The sequence below is a fragment of the Colletotrichum fructicola genome (genome assembly GCF_000319635.2).
Source record: "Colletotrichum fructicola Nara gc5 chromosome Unknown KSG_Nara_v1_contig06, whole genome shotgun sequence".
Lineage (NCBI taxonomy): Eukaryota > Fungi > Ascomycota > Sordariomycetes > Glomerellales > Glomerellaceae > Colletotrichum > Colletotrichum fructicola.
Genome location: NW_027094056.1, coordinates 233,447 through 247,519, shown reverse-complemented (window position 1 = coordinate 247,519; position 14,073 = coordinate 233,447). Strand labels below are relative to the sequence as shown.

The following is a 14,073-nucleotide window of genomic DNA, read 5'->3' as shown; positions in this document are numbered from 1 at the left end:
AAGTCAACTGGCACATAAGAGTTATAGCCTGGGTGTGTATTAATTTGCATCTTATCTCTAAAGCCTGTCCAGGGTTCCTGGATCAGTACTATATCGATCTGGTCTGCCCAGCAGAGCTCCAGGAGAGCTGTATGAGCTGGGCTTATCTTCCCCACGTTACACTGGGCGACCCGTAGTACCCGTGGGGAAGCCGGCCTGAGCCTACTGCTCTGAGTCGAGGTCGAGGTGGGTGTAGGCATTAATAACGTTGTAGTCAGGTTTCTGTGTTACCCTCTGGCTTCTGCTGCTGCTTGGAAGCGGGCGGATAGGGCGGTTAGTAAGGGGGAGGGCTTCAGAGTCTTCAGCCTCATCCTCATCCATACTGCTGCTGCTTCCAGTTATGCTAGCAGTATCTGCAACAACAATTGAGTCTTGTGTAGGTGTGAGGGGTCGAGGGCGCTTAGATGTAGCGCCTGGCCTGGCCTCTGCTTGCTGTGTGCTGCCCAGGGAGCAGGTCTGGCTAGCTAGGAGGTCATCTGAGGCCTTGCCTCCAACCTTCCGGATCCCTCGCAGTTCCTTATAGGTGGGTATGACAAGTTTTCCGTTAACTAGTAGCGGTCTGGCTGGGCAGTTAGTGTGGCTTGCTGGGAAGGGCCCATAGCAGTTAGCACACTTGGGCCTGGCTAGGCATGGCCCAGCCTCATGAGTACCTAACGGCTTGCTGCAGTTCTCGCAGAGAGCTTGCCTGGTACAAAAGCGGTCTGAGTGAAAGCCTTGGCAGCCAGGGGAGTGTCGTTTGGGGGTACGCTTCCTTGGGGGAAGCAGACGGGCTGGGCCTGACTGGCCGAATAGGCGGAAGCCTTCCTTGACCTCTTGAGGGAGGGCGATGATGAGGCTTTGCGTAGCTGTAGCCAGGTTAGGGCTATCTCGGGTTGGGCGCCAGGAGAGGAGTCTTTGCTTTGTCCTTAGAAGGACCTCCTCCTCTATTTCAGATTCAATACCCACCTTACTTCCATCCAGGCTTGTGAAGTACAGGGGGCAAAAAGGGATGGAATACTGGTACCATCTAGTAGGCACTTCTACCTTCTCAGCTGTGAGACAGTTCTTAATCTCAGGGGCCCTCTGCAGGAGTAGGGCTTGAATCTCCTTGTTCTGGGGTCTCAGTGAGAAGCCAGTAGCAGTATGGCGAACCTCAACTAGGTCTTGTGGTTGTAGGTTAAGCTCTTTTGTGACTACCATTTTTACTGAATGAGGGGCCAGAGATCTAGACGTAGGGATATGTTCTGCAGGGAGCCGAACCAGTAGGCGGAGATCCTGGGTCTGTTTTGGCTTGTTTGCGTAGTTGGTGGGCTGCCGGCCTGTTGTTCGGCTCGGCCGGGGGCCGGGGCCGGGGCCGGAGAGGGGTCCACCTGCAGTGGAGCCTCCGACGGCCTGGGCGTACGTTTTTCCGGGCCCGGGGGTAGGGGTGGGTCCAGAGATTTCTGCGGTTGCAAATCTGGTAAAGGAGTCGATAAGGTCCTGGGCTGTAGCCTTCAGGCGTGCTGGAGCCGTCCCAATGAGGGCATCTAGGCCTTTTGCGAGGAGGTTCAGGGCCTCATCTCGGAGGGCCCGGCCTTCCCGGGCTTGCTGAAGGGCGGCAGTGGCCGGTTGTGGCCCTCTTCCCAGGGGCCAGATAGGGGGGGGCGTGAGGCCCCTCGGACGTGGGGGTAGGGAGGTAGGGGGGGGAGGGGTCTTCGGCAGGTTATGTATAGAGGATATGAGGCCGTTGGGGCCCTGCGAGGGGCCCGCGGCTGGCTGTGAGGCCATCGCGGGCGAGGGTTCTGGTCGTGGGGCTGGGTTTGGTGGTGTTAGTGTTAGGGTGGCGGGCCCAGCGCAGCACTAACAGTGGGTGCTGGTGGGGTGGTATGTAGGAGGGAAGTGTGTTGCTACCTTTAGCGCGAACGGAGAGAGTGGGGACCATTACTACAACGAGATCATGAGGGGCGTTAGACAACTACAACTTGGAAAGGCCGAGGTCCGGCGGTCAGATGGAGAGGTCATGTCCATCGATCTGTTCTCGACCCCGGTAGTCAGGATCAATCACTTTGTTATGCGCGACGCAGGCTTGAGCTTCGCCTTCGGCTTGGAAAGAATCCTCAACCCCAGCACCAGCGCCGAGAAGACTCTCGAGGAATACATCTCTATCTTCGCAGGGTACGCCGCTAACGCGCCGATGGCTGCTACTCTCCGTGGGGGTGGCCCGTCCTACTTCACACGCAACGTCCTCCGCCACCGCGGCGTCTGGGATGTGGATGATGACGAGTTGATCAGCATGGACGGCTGAGCAGGTGGTGGGTCTCCCTTTCGGCAGAAGACACATGTGATGGCAATGGAATGCTGAGCGAGTGCCTACCCGGCGCTTAGAAGGGGGTGTGAAGGGGGAAGGTAGGGGACCTAGGGGTTCATAACTCTAGAGCACGCGGTGGGTTTGCAGTCATCATCAGACATGATTATCAGGCGTTGTTGTTTTGTTATCAGGCGTTTTTAGGTGGCTAATGAAATGCGAATCAGCCACAATGGTGGAATTTTCGCTCCCGCCTATCGGGCTGGATTTCCAACTGCAGGTCATCCTTGTTTAGTGATGGCGAGTCCGCTCGGTGCGAAGTATTATTATATCTGCGGTACTCCGGAACGCTTCCAACCTCCCTGCCGAATGGTACTCGCACAGCGCTCCTCCTAGACTTCATCCCGGCTACGAAGAAAAAAACCCATACAGCTGAATTCTTCTGGACAGCGGAATGGCTGACCCCAGGGGTCGGGATGAGGTGTTTTCAGCAGCCCCAAGTTGTTCTCTACATCTTCAGGGCCTTGGAAGCGTCCGAGTACGCCTGTCGACTGCAACCGGCTTAGTAATTATAAGTAAGAGATTATGAGTACGACATGCGAACTTGGAACGATGTGATCGTCGTCCGTCCGGCTTCCGCCTCAGCCTCTGCCTCAGCCTCCGCGTCGGCCTCGACCTCGGCGTTCAACAAGACACCCACCCCATGGGTGCGTCGGGCGAGAACTCCACCCTCACAGCCCTATCTTTTCGCGTTCGTGGTAGTAAAAGCCCTGAGCCCCAATCTGCGGGACCAAACGCCGGAGCCTTCCATTCTACCCATGCCAGCGCCCAGGTGCCCGGGCCCCCTCGGCGGCTCGGTAGTGGACGTAATGGACGGGTACCTTATGTGGCGTCCATGCCGTGCATCGACGGCATCGGTGGTCCTCGGGGTCGACAATCTCCCCAATCAATCTTGTTTCGTGTGGGCTTGCTGTCGCTTCGCGGGCTTGATGTCCTCAGAGGTAATGGCGTTCAGGCAGACATTCGCCCACATAGAGGGATGGACCAGGTCGAACCACAACGAGCTGGCCGTTGAGAAGGGGATCAGGTACTCAAACGGTTCTTCTATCGACATGTAGTAGCTGAAGATGCAGTCGATCAGCTCGCGGGGTAGTCTCCCTAAGGGGAAGGGCCGGTCCGCGTTAGCATGGAAGGAAGCCATGGCGACAAATCGGGGCTCTAGCCAGGCAGGGGGGCGGGGGGGGGGGGGGGGGGGGTTTCCCGGTAGCGTTAGCAGTAGCGCCCCGAGATGCATGGGTCAAACATGCGCGTGGATTATAAGATGCGTATGATGGTAATAACTGTATGAGGTAGCTAGTGTTAGTACTGCTTTTTTAGTGAAGAGGGGTTGCTATAAGGAAGTCAGGTAGCATAAGTTTGGGGTGTACGACGCTGGAGAGTATGCCATGGATAGATAGGTAGGTACTCAAGTCTAAGGTGTGAGAGGTACTTGATGCTTTCGATGGGTATGGTAGGTAGGGGTTTGTGGGATGGGATTTGTGAAGGAAGGAGGCTTGGAGCTGCAGTGGTGGTGAGCGAGGGAGAAAGAGCGATTTGAAATAGACAAGCAGACAACCTTTTGCGTGAACGGTTCGCAAATATTACATATTATACGGCTCGAGTATAAGGTGCTGTGAGGTGATTCGTGCTCCGTACCTGCTTTCTGTCAGGAGTCTCACTACCTCACGCTCTAATTCCACTTCAAAAACGGACGTTGTATTAAACAAAGATAAGGTAGGAGGGAGGGAAGGGGTCACCCACCGCGCCGTTGCAGAAGTACTCTGGGATCCTAATTTCTTACTATATCCCCCCTTGGGCCAAGCTCTGGTCTTGCCTATTATACACGCCTTAAGAGCAACCGGCTTGATTTTGCTGCTTCTAGCGCCCGCCTAAGATTACCCGCGAGTCTCTAGCTAACGTCGATTTAGTTTCTGCCCCGCCACTTATCCTCTGCACTCCTAACTACCTCAACGTACCTTTCCCTAGACAGACGGAGAGTATCACCTAAGGTAAGGTAGGGTCCACACATAACTACACTGTTAGTGTTGTCAGCAGCGGCCCCGCTCCCCAGGACAACTGCAACGTTGTGTCGTTATTTTGTCTATGGACAGCGTTGCTCCGTGGTAAGTACACCCTCCTCTAAGCGGCGGTTTGAGTGTTCCTAGGTGTTCGTTCATCTTTACACGCTAACAAGCTACGTACCCAGGAGTTCCTTCCCCGAGGTACCCGGTTACACGCGTACCTACCTACCTGGGCTGCCTGCGCCTTCCGGCCCGCACCCGACCGAGCCGCGGTGTTCACCACTTGCCATCTGCATAAACCTACCTAAGCACACTAGCCGGCCCGGGCAGTGCCTGCGCTGCCGATTCCAGGAGGTCCCCCGCCGTTCCTTCTCATTACGGAAGTCATCCCATGGGCCTTCCCGCCGGCGTCGTCTTTGCAGTTGTGGTTTTATCTCGGCGTTGGTTAGAGCCAGTGGATGCAACTCTCCCGTCGGGAAGGTGACGCCTCCTCGCAATTACCCTTCCCGCCCTCCCAACTTCACATTCATCTTCTGCAATCCCATGACCCTTAGGTTCCTTCTAGTGCACCAAAGCCCACCTTCCACCAGCCCACAGATGGTCAGAGCCGCTTATTCCCACCCAACTGCACTGTCCACCTCAGTAACACTAAACACCACCACATCAAGCGACCGCTAAGGCACCTTACACTATACAACCTCAACATACCTTAGGTACCTTCCATACCGCCGGCCGTCACCTAGGCCATCTCTCTCTCCCTCTCTCTCTCTTCACACACGCACACACACACACACACCACGCACACCACGCACACCACGCACACCACGTACACGCACACACACCTATTCTGTTGTGCTGTTCCCCTAAGGCGATATGGTGCGGCTACTATACGACTTCGCAAAGGGCGCGGCAGCCCAGAAGAGCAGGTTAGAGACTACGTATCGGGAACGCCGCCTCCTCATCAGCATGGGAGTAGGCTAAGGTGTAGCAGCAGGCTGGGCGGTTTCGCTAACATTTCCTACAGGGACACAACGCAGCTAATCATAATACGGTGCCACTCTACAACGTTCCTCGTCCACCGCGACATCATCGTCGAGTGTTCGTCGTACTTTCAAGGCTGCATAATGGGATTCTACAGGGAGGGCTTCGACAGGTCTGTAGACTTTAGCGACGACGACGACGTCCGGCCTGAGTGCGTATATGCCTACTTGTCCTTCGTCCACCACTGGTATTTTGCCGCATGGGCTAACGGGAAGCCAAGCGGGCAGGGCCTGATGTCTATCGCCTCGCGCATGACACTGTCCTCGGTAGCGGAGGCAATCATTCTGTCTGACAGGCTGCTTAATCGGGCGATGCTCATCCTGCTCAAGGAGGTCTTTATTGGGCTCCTCCAGGCAAGGCAGACGGCTTGGCTGGACGCCAAAGCCACGAACAGGATTTGGGGCGACGCTGAGCACCAGGCCTACTTTAACGACTACACCTCGTCTTTTGACGTGTTCTCGAGAGGGCATGCGGACGATAGGCTTATGCAAGAGGCCATCGCGCACTCGTGGCACATTGTCACGCGACAGACGATGGCCCTACACACGCACTACGAAGCGAAGCTGTCGCGAGACTTCGTCTTGCGGGTCGGGGCTAAGCGCCACCGCCCCGACGGCGAAGACATCTGCACGAACATGGTTGAAAGGGCTGCGGGGGTTTTCCTCGTTGAAAGCGATAGATCAGTGACAGAAGCGTTTCTGAGGGACCGCAGGAGGAGGCGGAGGGTTCTCGGCCTGTTCCGAAGCTTAGAGGGGTTAATAAAGGTGCAGGACCTAGCACCATGGTACAAGGAGCCGCCCGAGGCCGCCGAGGAGAGGAGTGCGAGGTTCCGGGAGGGGGCGGCGGGAATGGCGTTGGTTGTGTGGGGCGGCTGCTTTTGATTCCAGAAGGCGAGCTGTCGTGCTCCCGGCTTGTATACTTTTTTATCTATGGCTTACACATTTGGCATATGGGCGGCTTGGAGATAGGGTCGCAGCAGCCGCGGCGAACAAGGAGGGGCGCCGGGGTTAACTACTTTGCTTTATAGATATCACCCTTTATGGATTAATTCGTCGCCTACGAGCTGGAAAACACACATGTGCTGCTGCAGGTGCTCTTGTATACCCACCAGGTGGCGGAGGGAGCTAGCTCTCTGTGAGGCTGGATACATTATACCACTGAGCCCTGCAGCACCTGGTAACTCTCCCGCGTTGTGTCAGCTGCGCCTGGCATGGAGGGTGTTCGTCCACTACAGTATCCAGCCGGCTGAGTACAGAAAAGGCGTGATAACTACTTTTAGGTTGCGTTATAAAAGACCTGCGTGCTTGTTCGACAGACTCCTTGAATCCTACCGGCGGGAGATCCTGAATTATTGTTCGGCTTCCCCGTTATATAGACTGGTCTGCTTAGTGTGAAGCCTAGTGTTCTATTGATGATCGGGCGAGCTCGTCTAGACTGCCCAGGCCAACAGCCGGCAGGCTGGTCTCACTCGCCTCTGTTGCCCGCCCTCATTAGAACGTGTACACAGAATGCGTGCCTACAGACAGCAGCTACCTTAGATACAGGCCTTGTGATTTCCTACACCAACTAGTTGTACCTTATGTTAACAGGTACCTCACACAAACCAAAGTGTGAAAAAAAAAGAGTGCATATCTAGGTACTGCAGCGTGCTGTGAGGATGGGCATGAGCGAGATGGGACTCGAGCGATGATTACATGCAATGCATGCTTATATAAGCATCCACCCAATGCGGGATTCCTCGTCTGGGCCGAGGATTACCTAGACCTAAGCTGAGAGAAATCAGCAACATGTGTAAGTAGTGATCATAGGGTTGTATACTTGACCCTACACGGCTTAGTTGGTAGCCACAATCCTTAAGACGATAGGGACATATACCATAACCCGAACGACCTAACCATGATGACCCTAACTGCCTAACCCGCGCCCGGCTCAGGTTAGCTATCTCTACGTCGTTAGTTGCATTTCCACAAGTGAGGATCTAAGGCTCTAAGGCTCTTCAAGGGACGAGAGGACCATATAACTTACTCCGTGGCTGTTAAGCTATGGGCAAGGGGCGGCTGCGGGGCTCGACGCTACCTTGAAATGCGACATGGACGTCTAGGCTAGGCACATCTCATGGTTATATACAACTGACGTCCTAACCAGGGAGGCCGGACCATATCTACAGAGCCAGGTTTAGAGTATCTGGTTTTTAGAAATCACTACTAGTGGTCTTTAGAGTTATGAGCTGCTTCGCCCAGGCTCCTTCACAATGATGATAGGGGTTGGGGGGTTTAATCCGTTAAGCAAGCATTTAGAATCAGGCTCGGTCTGTGAAGAACGCAGGAAAACTGCAAATCGAGTATCATGTATCTGCCTAACCGGACGGTGTCGTAAGGACTATATCAGCAGCTACAAGAAAGAACTCCAAAGAAGGATGATTACAGTAGGAGGAAGATATCGGGGGGGGGGGGGGGGGGGGGGGGAAACAAACCAACAGAAAAAAAGAAAGAAAAAAGAAGAAGAAAAAGAAAAGAAAACCCAAAAAGTTAAGAAAAAGAAAGAGAAAAAAAAAAAAAAGGGATAAGGAAAATAAAGGGTTCCATCTGTTGGATTGACGACTGTGTCTGGATAAAGGGATGCTAGAAATGCATTGAATAATATGCAAGAACCGATGATGATGGGTAAATACAAGACAGAACCCCGCTCGGACCGGTATAGGAGGAAATCCCTCAATCAAGCAGAACAATCACCTTTTGATCAATGGACCTCAGTGGTATTGCATTAAATCAACATCGTTTGTCTAACAATTAAGAGTCTCATATCGCTCTAGAACAAGCTTCGTGCAATCTAAGCAGATACGATGTCGACCAATACCGCTTCGTCGAAGAAGGTGCTGCTGCGGACCTTCGAAGACTGGGGCCGTTGGGACGAAGAATTCCAGACGAAGTCTATAAGCTTGCACCTATGGGATTGCATCAATCCTGACGGCGAAGAAGCGTTGATGGAAAAGCCCCAACGACCAGCATTTGAAACCTACAATCGGAAGGTTTCTTCTCGCGCTGCCGACCTAGACCAACTTTCCCCACAGGGAAGACAGACCCGCCACGGTGGGCAATCGACTCAGACAGTCAGCCAATCCTCGACAGGCGACCTTGCGCTTTCGACGACTGAATCGACCGACCCACACTTACGCGCTCGAAACTTGTCTGAACTGACGGCAGAAGACAAAGCTTCCTTCACATTCGAATGGCGAGTGTATGAGCAAGACTACAAGGAATACAAAGAGCAAGAAACGAATTCAGAGAGGTTGAAGGCGTGGGTCATTGATACGGTAGACTATGGTTTGCGCCAGAGCTCCTGTCGTGCAATGTGGGACCTCAGGACGTGGTACGCCAATCTACGGACAAGTGTTGGTGCCACTGAGAGGGAACAGCAGACTGCAGCCCGGCGTAAATACCAGACAGCCACGAAGATCCTTTCTAGTGTGCCTAAGGATTTCGCGGGATGGATCACCTCCTGGGAGATGGCCACCAACCATGCGCTTGTGAGAAAAACCGGAGGAGTGGAAGACCCCAACACCTGGTTTGAAGATTTGACGAGAGCCATCCAGCCAATATTCGGCGGTTGGGTCACCATATACGCTGGAATCTACAAGGATAAGCTTGAGGAGGAAACATTGACGATTGGGGAGGTCGCGAAGGACCTCAGGAAGGAGGCCGAGCGAAGGGATCTCCTTGGCCTTCAGGAGAAGGGATCACGACTCACCAGAGGCGTGTTTGGCCCGACCTTTGCAACAGGCCAAAGCCAAAGCATGTTACCTCAGCTGGAGGCTACACCAAGCAACGAAGAAGGCGACACACAGACCCGAAACCAAGCTACAGGCCGGAAGCGTAAGCGCGCATTCTCGCCAGGGAGCCCCGATGTGGTCTGCAAGGCCTGTGAAGGTGCTCATGGGCTGGAAAACTGCTACTATGTGTTTCCGAAGAAAGCCCCAGCATACTTCAAGGGAAGAAAGCTGATACGTGACGCGGTTGACCATCGCGTCAGAAATGACGCGTCTTTGAAAGATGAGATCAGCCGCATTAAGAGAGTTAAACCAGTCGAGGAGATGGATTGACTAGGAAGGAACGTCGGAGAGTGTGGAGCTAGCTTCATCTCATCCAACCTGACACTCCCTAGTGCGCTTTATCCGCTGAAGAACTCGGCTCTTCTCGACTCAGGAGCAACAGTCCATATCTTCAACAATGTCGATCGGTTCAATCACTACCGAAAAGGAGAGCTTGGAGACTTCGTTCTAGCTGGAAAGCAAAGAGTACCGATTCAAGGATACGGGAATGTAGACATCCGTACTGAAGGACCTGGGGGCTCGAGAATACTCCGACTATACGACGTCGCCTTTTGCGAGAATTTCCCATGCAACCTGGTATCGCTTCGGCGACTACAGAAACGTGGATACTGGTGGGATACTCGACCTGCGTGCAACTACCTACGGTCAAGCGACGACACTATTGTCTGCAAGTTGGTGGATCGCCATGATCAGTTCGTCATTGAAGATGTGCCTCTGAACACCACAAAAGGTGTATTTGTCACGCGGAGGCACAAGTTCAACTCCTGGACCGAGCGACATGCTGTGAAAGCAGACGCATTACGATGGCATCTTCGCCTCGGACACCCCGGTCCGCAATCTCTAGAACGCCTCGTCAACACCTCAAACGGAGTACGAATCAAGGGACCAACTACCGTCGAGTGTGACGGATGCGCGTTATCCAAGATCAAACGTCAAGTGCATCGCCAGCCACGAAATACAGGACAAGGACCCGGCGAAAGATTGGCAATCGACTTTCATGACCTACCCAGAGATCCAATGGGGAGGAAAAGCGTGATGTTGATAACAGACCGCTGGTCTGGAATGATTTGGGATTATTACCTGGTAGAAAGAAGCCTGAGCACAATCGATATAGTGCTCGAGAATCTGTTCGGCATTCTTCAACGGCAGTTCCAAGTCAAACCAAAGGCCGTGGAATGCGATAACGAGATTCTGAGAGAAGGAATTGTCGCTTCCTCGTTCCTCCACTCGCACCACATCAAGGTCGAATCATCAGCACCCAACACCCAGGCCCAAAACGGTGGAGCTGAGGCATCAGGTAGAGCAGTTAAGATGAAAGCGCGGGCCATGAGAATAGGAGCACGACTTCCCGAACATTTATGGGTTGAGATATATCGCGCAGCGGTGTACTTGTACAACCGAACGCCAAAGTACATGTACAGCTGGCGAACACCGTACGACCGATTCCATACAGCTCTCGCACACAGAGACGGAATCGTGGTTCAAGATCGAAAACCACATCAGGCACACCTACGCGTCTATGGGTGCAAAGCATACGCCATGACCTCAGAAGCTCAGCTGCAACAAAGGAAGAAACAAAAGTTGAACCCTAAAGCATGGATTGGATTTCTCGTTGGATACCAGTCAACGAATATATATCGCATTTGGAATCCACAGACAGGACGGATCATTGCGACAAGAGATGTCATCTTCAACGAAGATGAACTTTTCAACGGAAATATCAACCAACTAAGAGATGATATCCTTCACATTGGGCAGCAAGAGCTAATTGATTTACTCAAGCAGGTAGAAGAGCCAGAGACAGACCGAAACGCTACGACGGAAGACGACCTGAGCGGTGCCGTTATACCCGAAACATGGGATGGCCTTCAAGGAGAGGACGAGAGCGTCGCAACCTGGCTCAGTCGGGAAGACGCCGCTCCCCAAGAAGAGGAAAGAGATGCGGGAGCTGAACAGTTGGAGGCTGAGTCTGATCAACCAGCTGGTACCGACGAAGGCTCTGGAACATCCGGGGACGTGGAAGTCGATCAGGGGAAACCAGAAGGCGGCTCGGAAGACCAGGCAGAAGCCGGCACCGATGACCAAGCCAAGAATTCTGATGCCCAAAGTCGTCCGTACCTGTCCCCTGTGTCTCTTCCACCGACGGCACTTCTAGTCATGGCGATTCGGGATGATGTAAGTCGATCAAGAGTTGAGACTCGCAGATGCGACAACAACAAAGACGTCTTCGAAGTATGGAAAGCAGCCTTCTCTGCTGGACGTCAAGCCACACTAGTCGGCTTGATGGATGGCAAGAAGATTGACAAGGCTAAGCTCCAGCGACTCCTCAAAACACCCGACAGTTTACATCGAAGGCAAATGCCCCCATTACCACGGAGCCACGCAGAACTCAGGCAACATCCTATGGGAACGATCTTTGAGGCGGCGGAGCAGGAACACTTGCGCAGCCATTCCGAGATGAGATCCTGGATCGAGATCAATCGACAGGACTCCCGGGCAAAGGACTGTCAAGTCCTAGACTGCATGTGGGTTTACGTATATAAGTTTGACAAGCATGGACGGTTTCAGAAGGGGAAGGCTCGTCTTGTCGTCAGAGGAGACCAACAGGCCAAGCCCGTCAATGAGGAGACATACGCCGCGACACTAGCTGGACGATCCTTCCGCACGCTGATGGCGATTGCTGCACGCTTCGATCTCGAGCTCATCCAATACGATGCCGTCAATGCGTTTGTGAACGCAAGATTGGACACAAACGTTTTCATGCGGATGCCACCAGGCTATAGGAAACCGGGAATTATCCTGATGCTCCAGAAGGCACTGTATGGCTTAAGAGAGTCGCCCCTTCTGTGGCAGAGAGACCTCACGGCTACCCTGAAAGAGATCGGATTCGAGTCCGTGCCACACGAACCCTGCTGCATGACCAGAGGAAGTATCATCATCTTCTTTTATGTTGATGATATCGTCCTGGCATACAGAAAGCAGAAGGAAAACGAAGTTCAGAAAGTCACAACAGAACTACGAAAACGTTACGAAATGACGGGAGGAAAACCACTGCAATGGTTCCTCGGAATCGAAGTTCTCCGGGATAGGAAGAAGAACCTGATCTGGCTTTCTCAGTCTGATTATATTGACAAGATCGCTAACCTTGCTGAAGACATAGATCAGCGACACGATGTTCCCATCAGACGCGAAGAGCTACGTCCATACGAGCCACGGGCAGTCGTTGCGTCTGTCCGGCGCTATCAACGGAAGATCGGCTCAATACTGTACGCCGCTGTTATTACGAGACCTGACGTGGCCTTCGCAGCGTCAAAACTTGCCAGGTTTAATGCAAACCCGGGACCTGAACATCACAAGGCTGCCGATCGAGTACTTCTTTACCTCAGGAAAACAGCGTCGCTGGCCTTACGGTTTGGCGGAGGCGACGAGTTCATCGTGGCGAGCGATGCTTCATTCGCCGACGACACGGAGGACCGCAAGAGCTCTCAGGCATACGTCATGCGACTTTTCGGCGGCACCATCGGTTGGAAAGCAAACAAACAAGCAACTGTCACTACTTCAACGACCGAGGCCGAGCTACTCGCTCTTGCGCAGGCAGCCAAGGAGGCTATGTTCATCTCCCGGCTACTTGCAGAGCTTGGAGTACAACTGGACGAAGGACGCATACGAATCCAATGTGACAATCTCCAGACGATACAGTTAGTCAACAAGGACATCACGAAAATGCAGACCAAACTTCGACACGTAGACATACACAATCATTGGTTGAGACAAGAGGCGCAAATGAATAGGATCAAGGTGGAATATCAGCCTACCACGGACATGATCGCGGATGGGCTCACCAAACCGATGCACCATGCGTCATTGGAAAGATTTGTCGAACAAATTGGTTTGGCCGATATCTCTACGCATCTCAAGAGAAGAAAACTGCCAGGACTGGAAGAAAGAGAACTCTTGAGTAAGATGGGGAAATTGGATCTGGATCCAGCCGACGCACCAGTCTCGGCCTAAGCGGCTTCAACTGGGGGGGTGTGTTGGATTGACGACTGTGTCTGGATAAAGGGATGCTAGAAATGCATTGAATAATATGCAAGAACCGATGATGATGGGTAAATACAAGACAGAACCCCGCTCGGACCGGTATAGGAGGAAATCCCTCAATCAAGCAGAACAATCACCTTTTGATCAATGGACCTCAGTGGTATTGCATTAAATCAACATCGTTTGTCTAACATTAGGAAGCAGTACCGGATTGCATAGTTGAGATGCTTGACTCGGTTATGCAATGTAGGCCTGACACGTCGCACAAAAATTTTCACACGCGCCACCAACCACCAAAACACCAGCAAAATCGACAGATATCGAGAGACCGAAAACCGAAATGCGAACGCGAAGCTCCCCCATTTCGAGGGAACTAGGTAAAAACCACCCGACACTGCTTCTCGGGGCAGAGACAGGGCACCCTCACGCCTCCCAGATCTGGGAAATACCTCCAGACAGACAGACACTGAGGCGGGTTAGTCATGGGATAGATGGAGGCTACGCCGGCTGGGTAGCCCTCAGGACAGCCTAGGGCAAGACATGGTCGGCCTGCCGAAAACCAGCTGTGAGGCTGGAAGCACGGTCGGAGACGGCGGCGGGTAACGGGAAGCTGGCCCGGGGGGTTGTGCCCTCGGACAACCAGTGGGCCGTAGCAAACACATTCGAGCAGCAGGCTACAGAAAGGAAACAACCCCGACTCGCACTCGGGCTGCTGGAGGAAGGAGGGTGTTGAAGAATTGCCCCTAGGGGGACCGGTCGGATATGGTATCGCCTTAGGGCCCGGCCTCCGGGCCCGGCCC

At 53.4% G+C, this 14,073-nt stretch overlaps 5 protein-coding genes across 5 annotated transcripts; 4 read left to right on the top strand and 1 right to left on the bottom strand.

Annotated features, from left to right (window-relative positions):
• Positions 1–201: 201 nt before the first annotated feature.
• Positions 202–1,785, bottom strand: CGGC5_v010329 (uncharacterized protein; the record flags this gene model as incomplete). Its single annotated transcript, XM_066152331.1, has 3 exons — positions 202–598; positions 690–884; positions 1,043–1,785. The coding sequence occupies 3 exons, from the start codon at positions 1,783–1,785 to the stop codon at positions 202–204; spliced, it is 1,335 nt and encodes a 444-aa protein (XP_066008223.1).
• A 169-nt stretch (positions 1,786–1,954) lies between these two features.
• Positions 1,955–2,302, top strand: CGGC5_v010328 (uncharacterized protein; the record flags this gene model as incomplete). Its single annotated transcript, XM_066152330.1, has 1 exon — positions 1,955–2,302. The coding sequence occupies one exon, from the start codon at positions 1,955–1,957 to the stop codon at positions 2,300–2,302; it is 348 nt and encodes a 115-aa protein (XP_066008224.1).
• A 2,933-nt stretch (positions 2,303–5,235) lies between these two features.
• CGGC5_v010327 (uncharacterized protein) lies at positions 5,236–6,284 on the top strand (the record flags this gene model as incomplete). Its single annotated transcript, XM_066152329.1, has 2 exons — positions 5,236–5,288; positions 5,387–6,284. The coding sequence occupies 2 exons, from the start codon at positions 5,236–5,238 to the stop codon at positions 6,282–6,284; spliced, it is 951 nt and encodes a 316-aa protein (XP_066008228.1).
• Positions 6,285–8,631: 2,347 nt separating this feature from the next.
• Positions 8,632–9,502, top strand: CGGC5_v010326 (uncharacterized protein; the record flags this gene model as incomplete). The annotated part of the gene is made up of 2 exons (XM_066152328.1): positions 8,632–8,640; positions 8,699–9,502. The coding sequence occupies 2 exons, from the start codon at positions 8,632–8,634 to the stop codon at positions 9,500–9,502; spliced, it is 813 nt and encodes a 270-aa protein (XP_066008229.1).
• A 792-nt stretch (positions 9,503–10,294) lies between these two features.
• CGGC5_v010325 (Retrovirus-related Pol polyprotein from transposon TNT) lies at positions 10,295–13,243 on the top strand (the record flags this gene model as incomplete). Its single annotated transcript, XM_032028238.2, has 1 exon — positions 10,295–13,243. One exon carries the CDS (start codon positions 10,295–10,297, stop codon positions 13,241–13,243), a length of 2,949 nt encoding a protein of 982 aa, XP_031875466.2.
• Between the last annotated feature and the right edge of the window lie 830 nt (positions 13,244–14,073).